This window comes from Macaca fascicularis, chromosome 7, assembly GCF_037993035.2.
Source record: "Macaca fascicularis isolate 582-1 chromosome 7, T2T-MFA8v1.1".
NCBI classification, from domain to species: Eukaryota; Metazoa; Chordata; class Mammalia; order Primates; family Cercopithecidae; genus Macaca; species Macaca fascicularis.
In genome coordinates, this window is record NC_088381.1 from 160,608,701 (window position 1) to 160,628,021 (window position 19,321).

Genomic DNA, 19,321 nt, shown 5'->3' on the forward strand with positions numbered 1-19,321 from the left:
TGATTCAGAGAGCCCCCAGTTCTATGCCTGTGGTGGACTTAGGGATAGGGGCAGTGCTCTAAGTAACACCCCTTGCTTCACCACCTGCGCTCAGAACCAGTAAGGAAATAGACAAAGGTGAGGAAGATGCAGATCAGGGTCAGTTTTCTTAGCAATGGGCTGAGCTGAAGGGTGCAGTCTGGGGACATGATAAAAAGGAAAATGAATAAGGAAATTGAGAGAAAGCCTCACAGTTAGAAGGGGATGTAGTTGTGGGATGCAGTTAGGGCACAATCGAGTGCCCTAACACACACCCTCCTTGACTCTGTTCCCCGGAGCTACAGGCCTCCCTGTCCCAAGGCCTGGGGCTGCCCCAGGATGCCTAAGGGGAGTGGGAAGAAAGCTGCACCCTGACCCCAGCAGGTTGGATATTTACAATCTTGGTTCAGTAGCATCTTGAAGCAAGTGAACTATCAGTTGCATTGAGACTGATCCCTTGTTCTTGATTTCACGACGCATTTCCTGGCTCTTGGTGTCTCTGCACTTCTGGTGAAGAGGATGGAGCATGATTCCTCTGAGACAGAGTCATGGGCCTTGCTGTCTTCCATTGAATTCAGTTCCAAGCACTGATTTCGGATACCCACTATGCGCCGGGCAGCACGCTAGGTGCTGGGGTCCATGGCACTCCTGGGCTCCTGCCGGTTCACTCAAGGAGCACAAACTGGTTCTCTCTCAAGAGCAGGGTGCGTGAAACACAGCACTGTTGGCATTTAGAGCTGGGTTATTCTGTGTTGTGTGGTCTGTCTTGGGCATTGGAGAATGTTAGTGGCATCCCTGGCCTCTGTCCACTAGATGCCAGTAGCATCACCCTCCGAGTAGTAACAATCAAAAGTATCTTTACATATCACCAAATGTCCCCCTGGGGGATCAGTTTGCTCCTGGTTGAGAACCACGTCTCTAGGGCTATGCCACCCAGTATGGTAGCCAGGGGCCACGTGTGGCTAGTGAGCTCCTGAGACATGGCTCGAGTATATTGAGATGAACTGTGAGTATAATATACACACTGGACTTTGAGCACTTAGTATGAAAAAAATGAGAAATGTCCTATTAGTAATTTTAAATATATTGATGGTGTCTTAAAATGACAATATTTTGGATCTATTGGGTTAAATAAAATATAGTATTGGGATTAATTTTACCTGTTTCTGTTTACTATTTCTAATGTGGCTATGAGAAAATTTATATTGCACACATGGCTCGCATTCTCTCTGTCTTGGGTCTAGAGCCACACCAGCCCCATGTGGTGGGTGAAGGCTCAGACTGCAGAGTCAGACCCACTCAAGGCCATGTCCTAGCCTCGTCGCTTCCTAGCTCTGTGATCTTTGGTGAGCTACTGAGCTTCTCTGGGTCTCACAGTGGCAGTCACTTTCTCCAAGACCTCAGATCAAAGTTCCCAAACTTGGGGGGAGATGGTGAACTTTGTACGATTCTGATGTTGAAGCTGGTATTTTCTGGAAATTCTTGGGGGGTCCTTCTGTGGCACTCAGGGCTGTTGTCACTATCAAGGTGTTACCCACCTCCCTTCCCCCATCCCCTCTGTTCCCAGAGATAACAAAGTGTTTTTTTCTCAATGGGTCCAGTCAAAGACATCTCCGCAGCCCTGCAGTGTGAGCAGGGAGCAGGTGGGATTGCTTTCCCCGACATGCACCTCTTTCCAGGGTGGCGACCTTACCCAGCATCTCCCACCACTCCTTCCACCTCGCCTTCTCCCAGTAATCTCCCCAGGCCTGGTTTCTCTTTATTTAGCCTTTCCTGACACTTGGCAATTTGCAAATCTGTCCAACGTCTCCCCTTCAGTTTTGGCCTCTGAACCTATAAATAGCTCCCAGTCGAAGTCCTGGCTGCATTGTGACAGTTTGTACGCTTGCACTGTATTCCTTTTCTCAGACTTTTATTTATTTATTTATTTATTTATTTATTTATTTATTTATTTATTTTGAGACGGAGTCTCGCTGTGTCGCCCAGGCTGGAGTGCAGTGGCCGGATCTCAGCTCACTCCAAGCTCCGCCTCCCGGGTTTTTACGCCATTCTCCTGCCTCAGCCTCCCGAGCAGCCGGGACTACAGGCGCCCGCCACCTTGCCTGGCTAGTTTTTTGTATTTTTTAGTAGAGACGGGGTTTCACCGTGTTAGCCAGGATGGTCTCGAACTCCTGACCTCGTGATCCGCCCGTCTCGGCCTCCCAAAGTGCTGGGATTACAGGCTTGAGCCACCGCGCCCGGCCTATTCTCAGACTTTTAAAAAGTCTCATCTACGCACTTGCTCAATACAGAAGAGCAGCTTCCAAAAAAAGGAATCTTTTATTACAGCATGAACAATGTAGTCGGGAGTTGCCTCAGCGTGACATGCTGCTTGCAGCAACGACGAGCCCCGTGAAGCATGTGAGATGGTCCAGGCGAGATCCTGGACCCAGGATGGTGAAAAGAAATGAAGTCTGGGCTCTGCTCTCTCTGGAAGCTTCATCCTGGGCCAGAGCTGGGCCTGTAAATAAATCACGATGTGCTGTAATCAGCTGTAAAGTCAGCTGTGTGCCTAGTGCTCGAGCCGTTGGGAGGGGCCAGAAGTTCTGTCCAAGAAGGCCTCACCAAGGGATCACCCGGGGGCTGCCCGACGACAGGGCAGATGGTGGCCCACAGGAAAGGCATTGCTGCTAATAGCGAGGCAGCGACACACCGATTGCATTCCTGTAGGAGGCACCGGGACACCCTCCCTCCAGCCTGTGCCTCCTCTCTCAACAAAAGGCACCTGCTATACTGGCTGGCGGGCCATGGTCACAACTTGGCCACAGCCTTAGGCCAGTCACTGAGCCTTCCTGAGTCTCAGTTTCCTCACTTATTAAAGGTAGATAATGGAGTTGTCATGATGATTAGAAGTACAGAGCCTGGCACAGTGAGCACTTATTAAATGGAAGATGACATTATTATTATGAAAACTTTGAAAACGGTAACCCTCCATGACTCCTCAGGAGGCTCGAATCTGTGCAAAGCCCAGTGCTGGGAATTTGGGAGAAGGAAGCAAACAATGACAGTTGCCACTGAATCAGAATCTGGATTCCAGAGAGCTCTAGAATCCAACTCTGGAAAATACTTGGGCCGATCCTCTCTCTCAAGCTGATGATGTGCCACTTCTGGACCTCAGTTTCCCCATCTGTGCCATGGGGAGGGTGCAGAGCTACCTCTTAGAACCCTTCCGTTCTGGCTTTCAGTGGTTCCCTGTCCAGGGCTGTAACCTGGGGCATTTGGAAGCAGCCTTGCTTGACCATGGCTGCTGGGTGCTCCCCATCCGTTTCCCGTTGGCCTCCAGCCAAAGGCCAACTCAGGCAAACTCACTATGCCCTACTCTGCACTGCAAGCCTGCAGCGCACTTGGCCCAGGACCCTGGTGGGTGGAGACCAGGGCTAAGGAGGGATGATCTTACACTGAGAGCTGCGGACTGGACAGGTGTTGGAGCCTTACAGAGGGAGGCTCAGGCAGGCTGGAAACATACAAGCTCCAGGGCCAGCTCCAGAGGCAAAGGTGCCACCCCAGATCATCAGTAACAGCCAGCAAAAGAGAAAGGATGCTTTTTTCAGCACATTTTCCCAATCGGCATCCTCTTCCAGCTCCCTGAACCCTAACTCATCCTTTGCCCTCCCCACCCTTCAGCACCCCCGCCCAGGTCTTGGAGATCTCTGTGCTGTCTTTTGTGGAGCGGCTGCTGTCTTGCACTCAGAGCCTCTGTCAGGTAGGCCTTCAGCCTTTGCACAACGACCCAGAGGGTGTGGGAGGGGCTCAGTTACTCTTCTCACCTGGCACTTAGAGAAAATAAGTTTCAGAGTCTCATGGTATGTGGTTGGTGGACCCAGGGACCTGCGCCTGGTCAGTGCTGTCCAGGTTTGGGCTCTGCCTGGAGCAAAAACAAGAGCTTGCCCATGCCATGTTGCGGTCCTTACATGGTAGCAAATCTCAGAGAACAGAGGAGCCACTCAGGCTGGCATGGGATTGTTTGCTTTTTCTCACTTTTGGCAGCTTCTCCCCTCTGCTGGTACCAGCAGTGCTGGCAGTTCAGGTCTAGCAGCACCCTTCCCTCAGGCAGGAAAGGGTGGTTCTCCAGCATCACCTCAAAGCCAGTGGGTGCCAGGGCTGGGCCTGGAACCAGCGGGTCCCCAGGGCTCCAAAGAAATTGCTGTCTTCCCCACTTCTACCCCTGGGAACACAAAGTGATTTCCATCTGTTTCAGAAAATTGTGCCTTTGGATAGTAAGCCCAGTGATGGTAGCAAACACTCCTTTCTCCCCTCAGCCACAAACTGACCAAGTGGTGGTTCCCATGGCAACTGTGGTGTTGCTGGGCAGCCATGGACCCTGGCCAAAATGCAACGGTGTCCTTCAAAATGGGGAAGGAGCCTGCCTCTTGCAGGGGCCTGCATGATGGTCCACAGGTTGGCCAAGGTGGGTAGGGGTCCATGGAAGAGTGGGCATGGCCCTGAAGGGCCTCACTTCCCCGCTTCCAGCCCATAGGGCCCTGCAGGTACCCCTCCCTCCTGCTCCCCAGCTGGGAACCACGCCCCAGTCCCTTATCACTTTGACTTTTTATCCTCAGGGTCTGTGCCCCTGGCCTTTCCTGTCAGGGACCCAGCTCAGTGATCTAGTGCCCCTTTTAGGAAAGAGGATCAGATTCCATTAGGATTGAATTCTCTAACCGATCTGGGTGATAGGAAGATTCAGAGTAGGTTGGCTCAGTAGTGTCACATAAGGACCTGGGGTTAAAGCCACTTCCAGGGTCCACCCAAAGGTCCTCTCCTAGCCAGGTGTGAGGGCATTTTTTTCTCCAAGTGTTGAGCCCTCCAAAAAGTCAGAAACTCCCCTCTCCTATAGGAGTGGTGTCCAAGCGTTCCTTGCATCCCCAGGTGACAGTTTCCTCCAGGGGCAATCCTAATCTATCCATTGACTCCATCCAGTGCTCATTCCATAAGCATGCATATTGAGTCCTTGCTGCATGCAAGGTTTTCCTTAGATAAAAACAATCAACATCTCTCTCTCCCTACCCAACCAAATGTTCAATCATCGAAAGAGAATGAGCTGATTGTTTCTGAATCTCTACCCACCCCCTCCCCACCAAGAAAGAATTACAGATAGGTCCCAGGGCCCATACCACCAGCAGGTTCCCTGTTACCCTTCTAACTGTGAGGCTTCCTCTCAATTTCCTTATCCATTTTCCTTTTTTTTTTTTTTTTTTTTTTTTTTGAGATGGAGGGAGTCTCCGTCTGTGGCCCAGGCTGGACCTCATTGCAGCCTCCACCTCCTAGGCTCAAACGATCCTCCTGCCTTAGCCTCCCAAGGTAGCTGGGACTGCAGATGTGAGCCGCCATGGCTGGCTAATTTTTGTATTTTTGGTAGAGATAACATTTTACCATGTTGCCCAGGCTGGTCTCAAACACCTGAGCTCAAGGGATCCGCCCACCTCGGCCTCCCAAAGTGCTAGGATTACAGGAGTGAGCCACCACTCCCTGCCCCATTTACTCTTTATTTCTACATACTATGAGCACAATAAGTCCTTGTTGATGAGTAAATACATAATGAAAAATGTCCTAGCCAAAGAGAAACTCTGGCCAAGCCCTTCAAATGGGGGTCAGAACTGGAAAATTTATTGACAACTCTTATTGTCAATCGAAATGTGTTAGAAGTGGGATCTCTAGGGTTAACAAAACTGTCTGCTAAAAAGGAAAGATTGGGTTTGTGTTTCACAACTATGTATATACTTCAAAAACAATGATCCTTGGCAAGGTACATCCTCATTCCGTGCTTTCATATCATGATCTGTTCCTTCTCAAAGCAAGGATCTGGCTTGGATTAACAAACGCTCACACTTCATTTGTTAACCAAGATCAATGAGACTGTAATGAAGGCATCTGTCAATAGGCTTTCTTTCCCTAGAGTCAATGTGATGAAGAACAAGTTTTCATTTGTTGAATACATTAGCCTCAATTGCTGGGAACTTGTAGTAATTAAAACTGTCATACCTGAAATTTACCTTTGCACCATCTATGAAGAAAGCATCTACAAAGGGAAATAATAGTGTCAATAAAATTACAGAGAGGACTTTGGTCTAGATAAGAATGATAACTGGTTAAAGGCCCACAATTCATTAATGATATCAATAGAGAGAAGAATTGACCGTTAATTAAAGCAGATTGGGAATGGCCCTACTGAATCATTTATATAACACCCATTGTGTGCCTACTATTTTCTGGACAAGCTTGGACAGCATTGTTTTATTCTTAAATTTGGAAAGACCCTATTAAGAGGATGAAAAGACAAGGCCAGATACAGTGGCATGCACCTGTAATATCAGCTACTTGGGAGGCTGCAGTGAGAGCATCCCTTGAGCCCTAGAGTTCAGGACAAGCCTGGGCAGCAGAGGGAACCCCAGAGCCAGTCTCAAAAAAAAAAGAAGGAGGAGGACAAAAAGACAAACTACAGAATGGGAGAAAACATTTGCAAATCACGTATCTGACAAAAATATGTACATCTAGAATATATAAAGAACTCTCTGCCAGGTGCAGTGGCTCATACCTCTAATCCCAACACTTTGGGAAGACAAAGTGGAAGGATTGCTTGAGCCCAGGAGTTCAAGACCAGCCTGAGCAACATATTGAGACCCCATATCTCCAACAACAACAACAAAAATTAGCTGGGCATGGTTGTACATGCCTGTAGTCCCAGCTACTTGGGAGGCTTAGCTGGGAGGATTGCTTGAACCCAGGATGTTCAGGCTACAGTTAGCCATGATCGCACCACTGCATTCTAGTCTGGGTAACAGAGCAAGACCCTGTCTCAAAAAATAAGTAAATAAACAAAGACAAGTAACCCAATCAAAAATGGGCAAAGGATCTGAGTAGACATTTTTGCCAAGAATATATGGAAATGGCCAAGAAACACATGAACAGACTCTCAACAGTCACTAATCATCAGACATGCAAATCAAAAAAACCACCATGAGATACACTTCACACCCACTAGGGTGACTATCATAAAAAAGGATGGACAATAACAAGTGTTGACAAGGGTGTGGAGAAATTAGAATCCTCATACCTTGCTGGTGGGAATATAAAATGGTGCTGTCACTTTGGAAAACAGTATGACAGTTTCTTAAACATACAGAATTGCCATATGACTGAGCAATTCCACTTCTAGGTTTATACCCAAGAGAAGTAAAAACATATCCACACAAAAACTTGTACACAAATGTTCATAGCAGCATTGCTTGTAGTAGCCAAAATGTGGAAACTACCCAAATGTCCATCAACTGATGAGTGGAAAAATACAATGTGATATATCCATACAGTAGAATATTATTCAGCCATAAAGAAAAATATTCAATTAGAAATGGGCAAAACACATGAACAGACATTTCACCAAACAGGATACACAGATGGCAAACAATCACACGAAAGAATGTTCAACATCATTAATTATTTGAGAAACGCAAATTAAAACCACAATGAGATATCACTCTTCACCTATTGGAATGGTTAAAATAAAAAGTAGGAATAACACTAAAGGCTGGTGAGGATGGGAAGAAACTGAATCACCCCTGCATTCTTGGTGGGAATGTCAACTGGTGTGGCCTCTCTGGAAAGGAGTTTGGCAGTTCCTTTGAAAACTAGAGGCTGGATATAGTAGCTCATGCCGGTAATTTCAATATTTTGGGAGAACAAGGTGGGAGGATTGCTTAAGGCTAGGAGTTCCTCATCTCTACCAAAAATTTAAAAATTAGCTGGGTGTGGTGGTGCATGCCTGTGGTCCCAGGTACTTGGGAGGCTGAGGAACACTTGAGTATGGGAGGTTGAGTTTGCAGTGAGCCATGATGGCACCACTGCACTCCAGCCTTGGCAACAGAGTGAGACTCCTTCTTCAAAAAATGATAGGAAATTACAGATGACCTTACCACATGACCCAGCAATTTCACTCTTGGGCATATATCCCAGAGAGATGAAAACACATTTTTCACACAGAAACTTGTACGTCAATGTTTACAGAAGTTTCGTGCATAGTAACTAAAAGCTGGAAACTATCCAAATGTTCTTCAGTGGATGAATGGCTAAACAAACCCATGGTATATCCATGCTACGGAATATTACTCAGCAATAAAAGGCAATGAACTATTGATTCACGGAACAACTTGGATGAACCACAAGGAAGTTACACTGAAAAAAGCCAGTCTCCAAAAGATATATACTTTGTGATTCAACTTATATGACATTCGTGAAATAATACGGTCATAGAGACAGGAACAGATTAGTTGTCAGGGCTAGTGATGGGGAGGGGCTAGATGTGGCTATGAAGGGATAGCACAAGGGAGCTCTATGGTGTTGAATGAACCAAATATGTTGATTGTGGTGACTGCGCGAAGCCACCTATGTAATAAAATTGCCAAATATTGTACAAACACACGCACACATAAATGAGTGCATATAAAACTGCTGACATCTGAATAGCATCTGGGGATTGTGTCGAGGTCAGTTTCCAGGTTTTGACATTGTGCTCTAATTATTACCAATATTACCACTGGGGGGAACTGGGTGAAGGGTACACAGGACTTCCCTATTCATTTATTTGCAACTTCTTGTAAGTCTATAAGCATTCCAAAATAAACCATTTTATGAATACAGTTATTTATTTTATTAATGCAATTAAATAAATATTTGAGAACTGGCAATGTACCAACCACCATGGTATATGCTGGGGGTTCTGTGCAAAACAAGATGCACACGCAGTCTCTGCTCTTGCATTTGCATTACTAAATGATATAACTGAATTTCTCTCTCTCTTTTTTAGCTTTTTTTTTTTTTTTTTGAGACAGAGTCTCACTCTGTTGCCCAAGCTAGAGTGCAGTGGTACAATCTTGGCTCACTACAACCTCTGTCTCCTGGGTTCAAATGATCCTCCTGCCTCAGCATCTCAAGTAGCTGGGATTACAGGCACCTGCCACAATGCTCAGCTAATTTTTGTATTTTTGGCAGAGACGGTGTTTCATCACATTGGCCAGGCTGGTCTCAAACTCCTGACCGCAAGTGATCCACTTGCCTCAGCCTCCTAAAGTGCTGGGATTACAGGCGTGAGCCACTGTGCCCAGTCTCTCTTTCTTAGCATTTTTAAAGTTGTTTATTAAATTATACAAAAAACTTGCATTTAAAAAATGTATTTTAATTTGGGGGTACAAGTGGGTTTTGGTTACATAAGCTCTTTAGTGATGATTTCTGAGATTTTGGTGCACCTATCACCTAAGCCGTGTACACTATACTCAACTTGTAGTCTTTTATCCCTCACCCCACATGCAGCTTTCCCATCCCACTCCCCAAAGTCCATTCTATCACTCTTATGCCTTTGCATCCTCATAGCTTAGCTCCCACTTATAAGTAACAACATGTGACATACAGTTTTCCATTCCTGAAAAACTGAGCCTCTTTAAAAACAAAAACACCTGATCGCTTTCAGCTCTTCATGGATGTTCTGTTTTGATGTTGAGATTGTGAGTGCCAGGGGCTGGGCTGGCATGCATGTACCCAGCGTCTCTACCTGCCCCGACCCAGCCTTGAGGGTGAGTCACCAGTGAAAGGTTTCCTTTCTTCTGAGCCAGGGCAGAGTCTGATTGTTGTCACCTGCTGTCACCTTGGAGCACACTGGGTTCTGTCTGGTGCCTGTTCTCACATCTCACCTCTTGAGAAGGTTTGGACAGGGTCTGCTGGTATGTTTCCCCTGAGGCTTTTGCTGAGGGATATGGGAGAATGTACTCAGTGTGACAAGTCTTGGGAACAGCTGGAGCTGGCAATTTTGTTGGGAGGAGCAGGCTGGCGGGCTCCCTCCCCAGGGCAGAAGCAGGTGCTGGATGGCCTGAGGCTCTGTCAGAACTGTCTTGGCAGGTTCATGGGTGACATGGTCTCCTGGGCAGTAGGTGGCATGGGGGCTTGTCAGCTGTATTAGTAGGGTTTTGAGCTGCTACTGAAAGCAGCATGAGCTGAGAGGACACTGGAAACCACGGGTTTTAGAGAAAAATCTTAACTATGTCTCCGCTTACAAAAGTCGTATATGCTTATTATAAAAACTCGCAGGAAAACAATGCAGGAAGTGAAATTCAGTCTGTGTGTGTGTGTGTGTGTGTGTGTGTGTGTTTCTGGTTTTAATAACAGCTTTATTCAGATATGTTTATTTAATGTATCAGTATCTTTTTACTAGATAACAGCTTTATTCAGATGTGTTTATTTAATGTATTCAGTATCTTCCAAGATCAAGGCGCTGGCGCAGAAAAAAATTTTTTTAAGTATTAAATATCATACAATTAAGCAATTTAAGGCATACAATTCAATGGCTTTTAGTGTATCACAGAGTTGTGCAACCATCATCACAGTCAATTAAGAACATTTCATCACCTCAAAAAAGAAACCTTGTGTTGCGTAACAGCGTGAATGTACTCAATGCCACTGAACTGTACACTTAAAAATGATTAAAATGCTAAATTGTGTGTTATTTATAGTTTACCATTATAAAAAAGAAAGAAAGAATGAAACCCATACCCTTTAGCTAGCATCCCCCTATCTCCCCCAACCCCAGCCCTAAGCAACCACTAATATCCTTTCTGTCTCTGTTTATTTGGCCCGCTCTGGATCTTAACACCTGAAGGCCCCTTTTGCCCGACTGTTCTTTACGGGTCCTCGCTGTGTGGCAGGCATGGTGTTGGGCTCAGTGCAGGGGACAGGGAAAAGTGAGACCTGTTCCTGCCCCGGCTATAGTCCAAGAGCCCCTGCCTCTCACTCACAGTAAAACACACCGGTGGCATTTCCCTGATGGGCATTTTGGGCAGCACATCCTGTGTGTGGCTTTCTGATGAGAGAGGGTGGAATCCCTGGGAAATGAAGGCTTTGAGGTAGAAGGTGGATCTAGAACTGGACTCTGGAGGTGCAGGGATTCTCTGTGTGGGACAAAGAGCATGAGCAGAGGCAAGGAGTTGGGAGTGAGGACTGTAGACACAAGAGAGGGGGAAGAAAAAGCCCAGCCAACAGACAGGATTACTGTTGAGGAGCAATAGGAAATGAGATCCAGTGGGTCTGCAAAACCCTTTCCCTGCACCCCTGCCTCACACCACATTGCCTTGCATGTGTAAAATGACAGTTCAGTAATATCCCCATTGACTGAACACACGGGCACTGTTCCAAGCCACTCCCATGGCATAATTTATTTCATGCTCACGGTGATGTTTATTTGGTGGTGTAGTCACTTCTTAAGGCTGCCACTGCAAATTACACAAACTGGGAGCCGTAGAACAACATAAACTCATTCTCTCACAGTTCTGGAGGCCAGAAATCTGAAATCAAGGTGTGGACAGGCTTGGTTCCTTCTGGAGACTCTAGAAGCATCTGTTTCATGCCTCCCTCCTGGATTCCAGTGGTTGCTGCCAATCTTTGGCATTCCTTGGCTGGCATTCCTTGCATCACTGCAATCTCCATCTCCAGCTTCCCATGGCATTCCCATCTCTGGGTCTGTGTCCCATGCCCTCACATGGCCTTCTTTTTTTTGGAGACAGAGTCTCGCTCTATCCTCCAGGCTGGAGTGCAGTGGCACAATCTCACCTCTGCCTCCCGGGTTCAAGCGATTCTCATGCCTCAGCCTCCCGAGGCACCCACTACCACGCCTGGCTAATTTTTTTATTTCTAGTAGAGACAGGTTTCACAGTGCTGGCCAGCCTGGTCTCAAACTCCTGACCTTAGGTGATCCACCTGCTTCGGCCTCCCAAAGTGCTTGGATTACATGCGTGAGCCGTCACACCCAGCCCATGTGGCCTTCTGACAAGAACACCAGCCATTGGATTTAGGGCCCACTCTAATGCAGTGTGAGGTCAGCTTCGTTACATCTGCAAAGACCCTATTTCCAAATAAGTCCACATTCACATGTATTAGAGATTCACATGTATTCACATGTATCACATTCACATATCTTTTGCAGGAACACAAGTCAATCCTCAACAGGTGGGTACTTTACTACCCCTGTTGTGTTCGTCTGTTCTTGCATTGCTGTAAAGAAAGAGATTGAGTAATTTATAAGAAAATAAGTTTAACTGGGTATAGTTCTGCAGGCTGTACAGGAAGCACGATGCTGGCATCTGCTCAGCTTCTGAGGAGGCCTCAGGAAACTTACAATCATGATGGAAGGCAAAGGGGGAACAAGGTGTCTCACATGGTGGGAGCAGAGCAAGGTGGGGGGCAGGTGCCACACACTCTTAAACAAGCAAATTTCATGAGAACTCTATCAGAGAACAGCACTAAGCGGGTGGTGCTAAACCATTCATGAAGGACCCACCCTCATGATCCCATCACCTCCCACCAGGTCCCACCTCCAACACTGGGGATCACAATTGCACATGAGATTTGGGTGGGAAAACAGATCCAAACCATATCACCTGTTTTATAGGTGAAGAAACTGAGGCACAGAAAGGAGAAGCAACAACCTCGGAACATGCTCACGTGCAGGTGGCGTGGCCTGGGAACCCACACGCAAGACACTGGCCAGTGCGGTACAGGACAGGGGACAGTCTAGAAGCTAAACCCACCACCCATCAGAACAAAGGATTGTTTGTCTTGTGCCAATTTGCACTCACCCGTGTTCTAGAAAGGTGTGAGGCTGTTTGTTGGGACTTCCTCAAGTCTGAGGTGTTCCTTTGGGGCCCTAGAGGGAAGGGCCATCAATCACATGGTAAGTGGTCCAAGACCCTGTCCATGATGCCCCTGTGGCCTTTACCCCTCTGGGGTATCTTTCCCAGGCAGACTTAGCAAACATTCATCAATCTCCCATGCACTGTGCTGGACACTAAGGGAGACTCAAAGATGGACCAAACCCTGCCCCAGCATGCAGGACCTCCCCGTGTGTGGCCTTGGTGTGAAGGATGCTGTTTACATAGTCAGGAATGGAAAGGTGGCAGAAGGGCCGGGGGCTGGGGCCAGGGGAGAGGTTTCATTGCAAAGAAACAAGCATGAGTCTTAAGCATTGCTTATGATTTTACAAATCTGGGGTTTTAACAGTAAAACAGTAATCGGGCCTCTGCATATAGCACCGTGTTGGGCCCTGGCTGCCAAAGCGAGTAAGCCCTAGTTCCTGCACTAACGGCTAACCTATTATCTAGTGGATTAAGTACCAAAGCCTTGGAGGGATGCTGTTTCAGGAAGGGAGTCCAGGGCTTTGTGTAAAGTGCCAGCAGGCACAGAAGGGGGCGTGACTGACTTTATCTTCAAAGTTTATCTGTGTTCTGCAAAAATCAGGCCTTGCCTCAATGGGAAGGAAAGCTACTGATTGTTGCGTATGCCTGGTATGTAGGCTGGGCTTTTTGTGTGCATTACCACTAACCCACTCCAGGCATTCCTGAGGAAGGTCCTTCCTTCCGTTCCTATCTTATATATGGAGCCTCTGTCTCCCCTCCCTGCTGCTGGAAGTCTTTTGGCCCCAGCCTCCCTTGGCCACGCCTGTGCTGCCCCTTGTGGAAGGAGTCGGCAGTGCACCACATGAGGGCACTAGGTGGCACTGGGACGCCCGGGCCATCCTGTGAATTCCAACACCACCGGCCAGGGTCTCTCAGACTTAAGTCATTTGTAGGCATCCTCCAAATGCCTCCTGTACCACCATCTAGTTAATATTTTACTTAAATTCTCTTTTAAAATGTTGTCTCTGTCCCAGTGGGAAACCATGATCTCCTTGCCATAGACAAATACATATTTTTTTAATTATGTGAACCGTTAAGAACAGTGTTTGATATGCAGAAAGAAGGCAAATATAAAAATGAAGTTAATTAAACACAACATGTTGGTTTGTGTATCGCTATAAGCATCTCACAGACCTCTAATGCTGTGGAGTGCTGTCCTGGGCTTTGAAAACAGGACCACAAACTGACGTCACCTATGTGCGTGTGGCTTTAGGGAAGAACTCCTTTCCCTTTACAGGTAGAAGGTCAGAGGCACTGAGCGGAGAAAGGACACACTTGAGGCCTCATTGTCCGTTCCAGGCTCAGAGCCAGACCTGGAAACTGGGTCCTGCCTTCCCTCTCCATCACATGGAAACTAGAACCTTGGGAGACCAGGACCACAGTGGGACATGCACGTGTTTCTTGGCCCCTCTGGAGCCAGAGGGCACTCATGTGGGGCTCCCACGTGCAGGGAGCATGACCGTGGGTGTGGGGAGTGTGAGGATGAGTCAAGAGTTGTGGGGCAGGTGCCTGCAGGGCACTGATGAACAGTGGGACCTCCAACAACCTGCTGAACCTCTCTGGTTCCTTCGCCCTAGCTCTCCCAAGCAGGGCAGAGCATGGTGCCATGTTCTCCACTGGTCAGTCTGGCCCCAGCTACAGGCACTGACGGCGGCGTCCTGGCACCGTGTCCCTCCGAGGAGCCCCATCCACCTTGGCATGGATTTTGAACAAATGCTTTGATCCCTCTTCCTTGTCAGAGCTGTAAAACATCAGGGTAGCCCTCGCCCTTGGGTGAGCTGTGCAGCCAATCAGGTTAGGTTCTGAGAGGCCCTGGAGATCTGGGTGACAGGCCAGTGGCCCCACTTCAGTGCCCCAGACCCATGTTCCTCCTGGAGGCTGAGGCAGAACTGGGCAACACCCTTCCTCCTGGCCTTTCCTGGGCCTCACAGTTGCCAAGTTCTGAGACTGTTGCTTGGGATGACTGTGATCTATTAAATGTTTAATTCTGCATTTACAGTCTAGAACCTTGTCTGTTATTTTGTCCAAAATTATGAGTGTATATTAACACCAGCTATCCTAATAGTGATATGGTTTGGCTGTGTCCTCACCCAAATCTCATCTTGAATTATAGCTCCCATAATTCCCACGTGTTGTGGGAGGGACCTGGTGGGAGATAATTGAGTTACAGAGGCAGTTTTCCCCATACTGTTCTCCTGATAGTGAATAAGGCTCACGAGATGTGATGGCTTTGTAAGGGGAAACCCCTTTTGCTTGGCTGTCATTCTCTGTCTGCCACCATGAAGACGTGCCTTTTGCCTTCCACCATAAGTATGAGGCCTCACCAGCCACATAGAACTGTGAGTCCATTAAACCTCTTTTTTTAAGTAAATTATCCAGTCTCTGGTATGTCTTTTTTTTTTTTTTTTTTTTCTAATTGAGACAGAGTCTCACTCTGTTGTCCAGGCTGGAATGCTATGGTACGGTCTTGGCTCTCTGCAGCCTCCGCCTCCCGGGTTCAAATGATTCTCCTGCCTCAGCCTACCAAGTAGCTGGGATTATAGGCAACACGTCTGGCTAATTTTTTGTATTTTTAGTAGAGACAGGTTTCACCCTGTTGGCCAGGCTGGTCTTGAACTCCTGATCTTGTGATTCGCCCACCTCGGCCTCCCAAAGTGCTGGGATTACACACATGAGCCACTGCGCCTGGCCCGGGTATGTCTTTATCAGCAGTGTGAAAATGGACTAATTACAAATAGGTAATCCTCTGAAATCTCAGTGGATTGACAAGGAAGTCCCTTTCTCACTTAAGGTCCTGTTGACAGCTGATGTGTATGGAGCCACATGCAGCCCAGCATGGGACCCAGAATGAGTGTGGCAGACATGCCCCCCCCACCCAGTCCCTGCCGCCTCCTTCCCCCCTTTTCCTTGGCGGGATACTTACCTCACCCAGGGCCCTTCTTCTCTCTCCCCAGTTTTGTACCTGGAAGGCTCAGCTCTTGTGTTTGAGGACATCTTCAGACTGATTGCGTTCTACTGTGTCAGTAGGTGAGTAGACCCGGCCCTGCAGGAGGTTGTCTGGTTGCAGCAAACATCCCATGCAACCCTGGGTGGGTACAGAGAACTTCACAAGGAAGCCCCAGAGAGAGGGGTGCGGCTCAGAGGATGCAGAGAGAGGGCACAGGCCCCTCTGGGAACCACAGGGGACTTGTTGGCTCTGAGGCTTTCTCACACTATCTGATAAGAACCCCTCCCTTCCACACCTGCCCCTCTGGCTCACTGCCTGTCTCCCGGCTTCCTGTGTTATCAGCTTCAAGGACAGCCTGGAGTCCTGCGTGTACCAGGCCTCCCATTGCAGGGGTTCTAGAAGGAACTTCCTGTAGGGGCAGCAACAGGGGCTGATCCCCCTTTATGGGAGGTAGCTTGTGATTACGAAGCAGCTGCTGGGTGGAGCGGGTGTCTGCTAACCACCCTGAGAACTGCCTGTTTATTCAAAACTGGTTTTGGGTCAGTAAGAATTTGAAAATACACTTTGGTGCCATAAGCCAATGACTTAAGCTGCAGGACCTTGACCAGGGCTGGCTAGAAACAGGGTGGGATGTGTTGGGGTCCAGCAGTGGGCTCCAGGCTCACAACTCCCTGCTGCCTCTGAAGAAAACCGTGCCGAACCCGGAGCATCCCTCCCCACCTACCACGACCCTCCTGAGTCCAGATGGGCAGGAAGAGTGAGGCTGATAATGTCACCGGTGGAGGATGTCCGGGTTTTTGGCGTCTTGAACAAAGAATTGGACAAAACACACAAAGCAAGGAAGGAATGAAGGGGTTTCTTGAAAATGAAAGTACACTCCAGAGTGTGGGAGCGGGCCCAAGCATAGGGCCTCAAGGGCACCGTTATAGAATTTTGGGAATATTAAATACCCTCTAGAGGATTCCACTGGTTACTTGGGGTGTGCCCTATGCAAATGAAGAGGATGAATTAAAGTTACAAAGTCTTTTACTTGGCCTACGCCCTATGGAGAGGACATTTCCTCTACAGCTGAAGTGAGAATCGGCCTTATGTTCCCTGCCTCCAGCCCCTATTTTCCTGCCTCATCTCTTCCCTGAGAGGTGATCTCCATAAATCTTTATGGGAGGCAGAGAGACCAATGGTCTTCTTTTTTCTTTAACTGCTTCATGCTGGCTTGGGGCGTAGTCCCTGCCTATTGGGGATCAAGGAGCTCTCACCCTGCTCTGTATAGTGGAGGCAGGGTAGCTTCTGGACGGCCAGGGGTGGTGTCTTCACCTGCAACTGGCTGGAACCTTTGTTGCATGTTTATCTGAAGCTTGATGGTCTCTATGCGAGAGGAAATGAATTTGGTTAAAAGATTTAATGGGAACTTCAGGGGGTGGATACCTATGTTGTCAAGAATGTTTGTTATAGAGATTTGCAGGAGAAAAAAATAAAACCTGGTCTGTTCTAGAATCTATGTGTTTCCTTAAAGTCTTAGCAAAAGCGACACCATTTTGGTTTGGTTTGTTGGGGCCTAGTGCATGAGCTTAGTCCAAAACAATGGCCTCCCAGAATTTTGTTTAACAAATTCCTGGCCAGGCATGGTGGCCCACACCTGTAATCCCAGCACCTTGGGAGGCTGAGGCTGGTGTATCACTTGAGGTCGGGAGTTCGAGACCAGCCTGGCCAACATGGTGAAACCCCACCTCTACTAAAAACACCAAAAATTAGCCGGGCGTAGTGGCGGGTGCCTGTAATCCCAGCTACTCAGAAGGCTGAAACAGGAGAATTGCTTGAACCTGAGAGGCGGAGGTTGCAGTGAACTAAGATTGTACCATTGCACCCCAGCCTGGGCAACAAGAGCAAAACTCCATCTCAAAAATAAATAAATACATAAATAAATAAACAAATAAATAAATTTTAAAATTCCCCCTTCTTGGTCACGTTCTCACTTAGGTGAGAGCCTAAGTGAGAACGTGACCAAAACTTAGGGCCTTAGTGCCACTCTGTTACCCTCATTTTGGGTTTCTGGTCTTACTTAGCCCAGCATTCACAGGTTATGGTGTCCTCATGGTCGCATATTTCTTTCAGCTCCTGTCATTCCAGCTGGAGAGAGACCATGTGACATTCTAGAGATGGCTGCATGCAAGCATTTAAAACCTTTGAGAGAATACAGCCCAACAGGAAGACTATTACTATGACTATTGGGAGGATAATAGTAAGAAATTGGAGTATGCTCCTTGCCCAAGGTCCCCACAAGCCAAACCTCCTAAAATCAAAGAGACCAAAGAATGACTTAACTAAGCAGTTTCTTTGTTAATCCACTAGCACTGAATTCCTATAATCTTCGTTTGATGTGTTTCTCCGTAGGCCACATGTGCCAGCAGCTGCACAGATACGTCTTTGTTCAGCCAATTCTGTCATAACTTTCACAAGAAAATTTAAAGTCTGTTGTGTAACTGTAGGCCTTTACAGTAGAATTTGCTGTAGAGCCTATCATGAGGGATATATTGCTAATCATTGCTTCTTTTACTTTAAACCACTATTATTATATTGCTAATCATTGCTTCTTTTACTTCTTTTACTTTAAACCATGGAAAAAGGACCTAATAAATGATGCCCTTCTAGAAGAGTGAAGGCCTCCTGGCAATGTTATCTTTAACCCATGATGTGGGTTAAGACAAATGAACCAATGTTTTGTTTCTGACTGATTATGAGGCGACCATAATGAGGTACCATCAAAGTTTTTTTAAACCTACATTGGGCCTTTGTCCTTTATCCATCAAAGTATAAGGTTCTCCATGTATAAGGCTGGCTGCAGACTCCTTCGTGAATAAAAGTACACCCCGTAAGTGCACAAAACTGACCCCTTTTCCACTTCTATTATTCATAGAGGCATAAGCAAGGGAAAATGTTCAAAGATAAGAGTTTCATGATAGTGGAGGCCTTAATCTGTGAACTTGGGGAAAGCTGTTCACATCAAGGATGCCATCCTCTTCTGGAGAGAAACCTCCCTGCTTAGCCTTACCCCAGGGGTTCCAATGGGTATATAGTTCCAAGAGTATGGAGGGACCCTTCACAGTTTTGACATTATGAACCCAAAGTTCCAGGTCCTGAAGTTTTGTTGCGTGTGGATGGCAAGGACAGTCTTTCTCTGATGTTCTCAGAAGATCTAAACTATAAAAAGCTTTTTTACCTGGTGAAAATACACTATAGGCCGGGCGCAGTGGCTCAAGCCTGTAATCCCAGCATTTTGGGAGGCCGAGACGGGCGGATCACAATTTCAGGAGATCAAGATCATCCTGGCTAACCCGGTGAAACCCCGTCTCTACTAAAAAATATAAAAAGCTAGCCAGGCGAGGTGGCGGGTGCCTGTAGTCCCAGCTACTCGGGGGGCTGAGGCAGGAGAATGGCGTAAACCCGGGAGGCGGAGCTTGCAGTGAGCTGAGATCCGGCCACTGCACTCCAGCCTGGGCGACAGAGTGAGACTCCATCTCAAAAAAAAAAAAAAAAAAGAAAATACACTATAGCATAATAATCTACTGTTATAACATCAGTCCTCTTGCATGGGAAAGCTTTTATACAACCA

At 47.3% G+C, this 19,321-nt stretch overlaps 1 protein-coding gene and 1 long non-coding RNA gene across 9 annotated transcripts in view; one reads left to right on the forward strand and one right to left on the reverse strand.

The window, feature by feature from the left end:
* RIN3 (Ras and Rab interactor 3) overlaps positions 1-19,321 on the forward strand; it is a 183,973-nt gene that overhangs the window by 90,770 nt on the left and 73,882 nt on the right. For 5 of the 8 annotated variants that reach the window (XR_012416083.1, XM_045396890.2, XM_073998126.1 and 2 more), the window contains exon 4: positions 15,719-15,791. Coding sequence is in view for 4 of the 8 variants with exons in the window: in XM_045396890.2 (XP_045252825.2) it covers positions 15,719-15,791 (73 nt within the window). In the remaining 4 variants the exon portion in view is untranslated. Of the gene's footprint in view, positions 1-12,481; positions 12,764-15,718; positions 15,792-19,321 lie in introns of all 8 variants that reach the window. The other 3 variants (XR_012416082.1, XM_065549265.1, XM_065549266.1) reach the window with 1 other exon arrangement.
* Positions 11,221-15,876, reverse strand: LOC135972041 (uncharacterized). The gene is made up of 2 exons (XR_010588611.2): positions 15,688-15,876; positions 11,221-12,084 (listed from the first exon to the last, which is right to left on the reverse strand). It is a non-coding gene; the product is annotated as an uncharacterized lncRNA (long non-coding RNA).